At 36.0% G+C, this 7,401-nt stretch overlaps 2 protein-coding genes across 2 annotated transcripts; one reads left to right on the top strand and one right to left on the bottom strand.

Moving 5' to 3' along the window:
- Nucleotides 2,546-4,295, top strand: LOC104759744. Its single transcript, XM_010482635.1, has 5 exons — nt 2,546-3,240; nt 3,321-3,565; nt 3,649-3,694; nt 3,940-4,112; nt 4,246-4,295. Exons 1-5 carry the CDS (start codon nt 2,546-2,548, stop codon nt 4,293-4,295), a joined length of 1,209 nt encoding a protein of 402 aa, XP_010480937.1.
- On the bottom strand, nt 4,656-6,691 carry LOC104757887 (protein MEI2-like 1). Its single transcript, XM_010480666.2, has 4 exons — nt 6,045-6,691; nt 5,873-5,965; nt 5,625-5,769; nt 4,656-5,059 (listed from the first exon to the last, which is right to left on the bottom strand). Exons 1-4 carry the CDS (start codon nt 6,485-6,487, stop codon nt 4,883-4,885), a joined length of 858 nt encoding a protein of 285 aa, XP_010478968.1. The 5' UTR covers nt 6,488-6,691; the 3' UTR covers nt 4,656-4,882.

The raw sequence follows: 7,401 nt of genomic DNA on the forward strand, positions 1-7,401 counted from the left end.
GAAAGTAAAATTCAGCTTCCTTACGTGAGCGAGGTGACCAGTTGAGAGGGAAGTGGTCCGCCCAGCCATTCACAGTGGTAAGACTAATGCGAACTAAAAACCAGCACTCACGCCAGTCATCGTCCCAATATGGTAGCCCGGACACTATCTTAAGGTTGGAAAGCTGGCGAAATCCCTGTCGAGCGTTGGATGTACCAAACCAAGCCAAGCTCGAGGAGATCAGTAACCATAAGGCTGTGACCGGCCTCCGTGCCACCATCAAAAGGATAATACTAGTTCTAAGGAGGTTTGGGGAAAGTTGCGCAAGGGCAATTTGTAGGGTACTAAGATACCTAACCAACACCTCGAAGAGGTGAAAGAATAAGCCACATCCCTTGAAATAAAATTCATAAGCACATAACCAGCCATCACAGTGGTTTTCAAGGGATTCGTTAACAAAAGGAAGCGTGATTTCAACATCCAGAGAAATCGAGCAGAGTTTTTTGCATCGGTGAGCGCTGTGAGAGTAGAGACGGAGTGATAATGATGTCCCGTAAAATCTTTTGGATGGGTGCAAATATGGTCCGCCGTATGAAATCTTTTATTTTTTGGGGTAGAAGAGGTAGCTCTAGTCGGCGAAGGAGATAGGGATTCAGCAGACTGAGTGCAACTCTTTTGCTTGGGTTCCAGGTACGGGAAATTATTCTCACTTGAACTCAGAGGGTGTTCTTCCTTGCAATTTCAATTGGAATTAAAGTGAGAAAGCTGAAGAGTCTATTATTGTCTGGGAAGATGCAAAAGTGTGGAGACCAAATTCAGAAGTGGAATTAGTTTCTGATGCTTTAGGTACAATGGTTGCGTGGCCTAATGATAAACTTGTGTTTGTGTGAAATTGTGATGTACTTTGAGTTGTGTGGTTGGATTATGTTTATTAGTTTATGCTTTTAGAACATTCTAACCTTGATTTCAATTAATGTATTTAGGATTTTTAAAGTTTAACCTTTTATTTTTAAATAATAAATAGATAAAATTATAAAATAATTAAAAAACAGTAAAATTGCTATAGCAGGTGAACAAACGCTATTTTATATTAACAAAAAATAGCATATCGTAAAACGTTATCTAATGTACTAAAACGCTATATTATTGTTCAATAGTGTTTTTCCAATGCTAAGAATACACAATTTTCTTGTAGTAAATGCATTTTTCTTTTTCTGGTTTAAACTTCAATAAGTTTGTGTTGTAGACAATGTTTTCACGACCGGACCGTACCGGCCGGTCCGACTGGTTGACCCGCGACCCAGAAAGTTCTCCGGTTTGGGTCCACTACTAATAACCAGAAATCTTAAAACCGGTAAAACCTAGAAAAACCGCTATAAACCCACGACTCGGTGATTCGGACCGGACCGGCCGAGTAACGGTTCAAAAAAAATATTTTCGATTTTGAATCTTGGATTTTTAAGACCAAATATAGGGTTTAGTTATTGAGAACCTCTCATCGCTTGGCTTCATCTTTTCTCACAGTCCTAATCTCTCGTAGTGCTTAACGAAACAGTTGGTTTTCAATTTCTCTTTTATTTATAATTTTTTATATATCTGATCTCCATCATTACTTGATTTTGCACATTAATTTTTTCATGATCGTGGCTTTTTTTTGTAATCATGGCTCTGTTTTTTAAACTATTATAGTTAATCACCAATTCATCATCGTGTTTGCATATATAGCAATCGATTATGTCGTATACTTGTATTATAAATAATTGATCCTCATGTGTTGTGCATCTTTTAAGAATCTGTTATAGTATTATGTTTGAACTCTTTTTTTCTTTTTCTTGTGTAGTTTTGTATTTTACGAGTAATGGAAACTGAAGAAGACTATGAAGAAATAGCAGCTGCAAACCGTTCAGTCCGAAGAAAAAGTGATATAGCTTGGTCCTATGTGATTCAATCAAAAGATGCAAGAGGGAAAACAGTTTTGGAATGTTCATTTTGTCACAAAAAAAAAATAGGAGGTGGAATTAATAGGATGAAACAACATCTTGCTGGTGTGAAAGGAAATACAGATGCGTGTTCGCAGATTCCAGGAGATGTGCGATTTAAGATATTGAACACTTTGAAAAAAATTGAGAACAAGAAGAAAAAGCTTGTTTTAGATGATACGAACGATGGTCCTGAAATTCAAGATGGTGATGGAGATGATATCGAAGGTGATGTTCGCCCAAGTCAAAAGAGGAAGAAAAAAGGTATTGATCTACATGAATACTTTAAAAGAGGTGTGCATGATCCGACCCAACCTACTATAAAAGTTTGTATGCAAAGTAAAGAGAGAATACATGATGTGGACATGTCTGTTGCATTGTGGTTTTATGACGCTTGTATTCCAATGAATGTCGTGAATTCTCCACTTTTCCAGCCTATGATGAATAAGGTAGCAAGTATGGGTCATGGATATGTGGGGCTTTCATACCATGCTCTACGTGTTGGATTGTTGCGTGATGCTAAAGTGCAAGTTTCTTTGATCATTGATAAGTTTAGGAGTACTTGAGCTACTACTGGATGTACTCTTATGGCAGATGGATGGAAGGACACAAAACAAAGACCGCTAGTTAATTTCTTAGTTTATTGTCCTAAAGGAATCACATTTCTCAAGTTAGTTGATGCTTCTGATATCTATGCAAGTGCTGAGAATTTATGCAACTTGTTTGTTGAAGTTGTGGGTATGGTCGGTTCAGAAAATGTACTTCATTTTGTAACTGATAGTGCACCCAACTACAAAGCTGCTGGAAAGCTTCTCGCTGAAAAGTTTCCCACCATTTCTTGGTCTCCATGTGCAGCTCATTGTATCAATCTCATTTTGGAAGATGTGACAAAACTACCTTCTGTTCACAATTTAGCACATCGGATGTCTAAGGTAACCATTTTTGTTTACAACAATAAGTCGACTTTAAATTGGGTCAGAAAAACACCTGGTTGGAGAGAGATCATTCGACCTGGAGAAACACGTTTTGCTACAACTTTCATTGCTCTACAAAGTCTCTATCAACATAAAGAAGATCTACAAGCTTTGGTTACAAGTACAGATGCTGAACTCAAGCAGCTTTTCAAGATGTCTAAAGCAAAGGAAGCTAAATTGATTATCCTAGATGAGCAAATGTGGAATGAATGCTTGATAATCGTCAAGATTATGACTCCTATCATTCGACTGTTACGCATTTGTGATGCTGATGAGAAGCCTTCTTTGCCATATGTGTATGAAGGGATGTATCGAGCAAGATTAGGAATTAAAATGATGTTCAGAAAAAAAAAACTCTCTACCAGCCTTATACAAACATCATTGATAGAAGATGGGATCGTATGTTGCGCCATGATCTTCATGCTGCAGCGTACTATTTGAACCCAGCTTTCATGTATGATCAAACTTCAGTTTGTGAGAAGCCTGAAGTTATGAGTGGGTTGATGAGCTTAATTGGAAAGCAAACAGAGAACAGCAAAACAAAGCTCGTTCAAGAGCTTAGGTCTTACAGAGAACGTGTAGGTAGCTTTTCTCCTGATATGGCTCTTACTTGCAGCAAAACATCTCAGCAAGGTAAGTTACTTAACATGGATTTGACTTGCATTTTACTTTTTATATATATAAAGTAGTGTGATATAATTCAATTGATATTTTAGATGAATGGTGGAGATATTTTGGTTATGATGCTCCTCGTTTGCAAAAGTTAGCAAAAATAATTCTTAGTCAAACTGCTTCTTCATCTGGATGTGAGCGCAATTGGAGTGTGTTTGAGCGGATTCATACCAAGAAGAGGAATAGATAAGAGCATCAACGACTTAATGATCTCGTCTTTGTTCACTACAATTTACGTTTGCAACAAAGGTGAGTATCATACTATCATTAAATAATATGATCTCTTGAGTCTTTGTTCTAGACGTAATGATCTCGTTTTTGTTTTACATGTACAGGTCAAAAAGAAAAAGATCATATGATCCTGTTGACTATGAATCTATTGATAAAACAGAGTTTTGGATCGTTGAAGAAGAAGGAGCAGGTGAATTTGAATATGATGAATTAGAGAATGCTCTTGCTGAAGAATATCCCAAAGACCACGAAGATACAAACCTTGAAAAGTCTAATGGTATCTATATAAATTAAAATTGTCCATTTCACTTTTAGAATTTTCTTTTAGTTGCCTACATTATTTGGTTAAACTATGTAATTTCAGTTGCCTACATTATTTGGTTAAACTATGTGATTTCTAAATGTTTCAGATTTTGATGAAAACTTCACTATGCCACCTGAAGAACACAAGTCATGGTGATAAAGACAACGAATATTGGTTGAGATGATGTTCTTTAATATATTTTAGTGATGATTTTTTACTTAGTATTTTTTTTTCTATTCAATAGGTTCATTCACTTTATTAGTTTATTTTTGTTTTTAGATTAATAATTTATTAACTATGGTATGATTATTTTTATTTTAGTATTTTATAAAACTATATAATTTTTATAAATATAATAAACAAATCATAATCAATAGTCGAACATGGTTGAACCGATAACCCGGTGACCCAGAAAGTAATCCGGTTCATCTTCCGGTCCAGTCGTGAAAACATTGGTTGTTGTAGAAGTCAACGAGACACATAGCTGAAAACAATAAAAAATCAAAAAGACATAGGAAAACTAAACGTGGAATAATTGAGCACTTTGACCATTGTAGCGGTATTTAAGTCCATAACACACCTTAACAAACACATTAACTAGGAAAGTAAAAAGTGAACGAGAGAGAAAGAGGGAAGCTATGTTTCCATTTCACCCCAGCTGGTGACGCCACGTCATCCTGCAAAATCTCAAATCCAGGGAGATAATGAAAACACAATTCCTCTTCTAGGAAACCCTAGAAATCTTAACGCCATGAACCACGACGTGAACCACCGCCACGTAAGCCGACTCTGTCACCAAGCGTCGTGAGAGTGTAACCTATGAAGCCATCACTCGGCGGAGACAGAACCACCGGAAGATAATTGTCGGTGTGGCAAGTGAACCTTGAGTCCTTGAAATGTTTAGTCAGCTCTTCTTTCCCCTATAACAAAAATCAACCACAAAATTTTAACAACTCTAAATACGCAGCTGCAGCAACTAAACCAAGAATAAAAGATTCTTTAACAACCAAAACAAGCGTCTTTAACAAACAAAAACGAAAGAGATCCAAACACTAAATCATATCAGAAAAAGAAACGACGTTTACTCTATATAAGCAACAACAATAAATAAACCAAAAGCAATACAGTCTTTTAACAAACAAAACAAGACAAAAAGAGACTTAAAAACACAAAATTGCACTACTTAACTCCAAACTACATTTACAAAACCAAGAATAACAGAGAGTCTTCTAACAAAACGTTAACTCTAACAACATTTACAAAACCAAGTATAAAAGAGTCTTAACAAGCAAAACAAGAAAAAAGAGACTCAAACACAAAATTGCGGAATTTAACTCTAAACTAGCAACAACAGATACTAAACTTTCACAAGAATAACAGAGAATCTTCTAACAAAAAAAAGAAAGAGACTTAAACACAAAATTTTACTACTTAATTCTACATAAGCAAAAACAAATTAATCACCAAAAAGAAAAAAACTCAAACCTGATACTTAGCCACAGTGATTTCGCAGACCTTCTTCCTATATCCGAGATTACCCCAAGAAAAGTTTTCGAATTCTCTCTGGAATCTCTCAGCTGCGACGGAGGTAGTGAAGTTAACGAAGGCATAACCCAAATTTGCTCGTTTCCTGTAAAAATATTAAATGTATCCATCATCACCGACATTGCAAGAAGCATTTATTTCACTCTAATCTTGCCCAAAGAAAGTGAAAAAAATTAGCATTAACTCACACAAAATCCATAGGCAGATATAGAAAGTCATATGAAGACTCTCTGTTGTGTTTCCGGCAATGCTTGTCCAAAATCCTCAAAAGATCGGTTCGTCTACATAAAAAAATTATTTTAGTTCATCTATCACAACTAAAAGAAAACTAAGTTGAGAGAGAAGAGAGATAAATCTGACCCGAGACAGTTAGGTATATTCTTAACCATGACGGATGTTTTACCGGCGAGCTTATTTTCCGGTAAAGGCACAAACTTTTCGGAAGAAAACTTCTTCAAAAGCCGAGGTGGGAGACATCTCTGGTTACAAAACCCATTACGGAAAGGGCTTTTTGCCGGCTTAACATCTGCGCCGGTACTAGCCTCCCAAGGCTTGGTGTTATAAGGAAACGGCTTGCTCGTCTGAAGCTTGGTCTGATAAGGTAACGTCGTGTTCTTCTGAAGCTTAGTCTGACAAAGAAACGGCTTGGTCTTTTGAAGCTTGGTGTGATAAGGAAACGGCTTGTTAAAGTAGAATATAGGAGGCGGGGGCGAAGGATGGTACAGATTAGGGTTTCGAGTAAACGCCGGTGAAAATTCCGGTGCGTTTGGGTTTAGTGATTTAATGGGATTTTTCTTTTCCATGGAGATGGAAGAAGGTGAAAGAAGAGATAGAGAGAGAGGAGAAGGAGCTTTGTGTTCTAGTGAGGCGACAGTGAGGGCAAAGGGCTTTTGAGAAGATAAGGTTGTGAAAGTGTATACATACAGACGTACAAGGGGGAGTGAGAGAGATGAGGCGTGACTTGTTGTGGGAGAAACGAGGAGAGATTTGAAGTTTTAAGGTGATTGAAAACGTGTCAGAAGAGAAGAATCAGACTAGAAGCTTTTTCAGACAAGTTTTTGGGCTATTTGTTTTTTTTCTTCTTATTTTGTTTTTAACTTTTTTGGCATTTAATGTCGTCTAATGTCCCAATACTTTATTTTGATAAAAAAAAATGGTAGCCTTTTTATGGTCTATTGAATATTTTGATCTGGCGGCGTGATTGAGAAGATGGGAGAAACAGAGTTTACCCAGTGGGTTCTCAAACGTATTGTCGATGAGACATCTTCTGATTTGTACAATTAATGGGTCAATATTTCAATTGCAGGACAAATGTGAAGATATTTTTCACATATTCCGGTTCAAAATTGAAACTCAAATGTTACTAATTAAAACCTGATTTATAGAAATCTGGTTTCAAATAAAAACACAAATTTGATAATATATCTAGATATAGCTTATTCTTTGCTTCTCTATATAAAACTCTGTTTCTCCCTCTTAGATGGTTATTTAAAAACAAATGAATAGTCCAAATTGATTAGAACCAAATTAAAAGAAAAGAAATATAATATATATAAAGTTACATTTCTCACGAAATAAACAAAGATAGTTTTAGTTAAAATGATATGTTGATATGCAATACTGCATACACTAATACTGATATAGAGTTTTTCTTCTTTCTATTCAATTTGCTTTGCTACAATATATAAACTTATTAATATAGATGTAAAATGATGGG

This window comes from Camelina sativa, chromosome 17, assembly GCF_000633955.1.
Source record: "Camelina sativa cultivar DH55 chromosome 17, Cs, whole genome shotgun sequence".
In the NCBI taxonomy this organism is placed as follows: domain Eukaryota; kingdom Viridiplantae; phylum Streptophyta; class Magnoliopsida; order Brassicales; family Brassicaceae; genus Camelina; species Camelina sativa.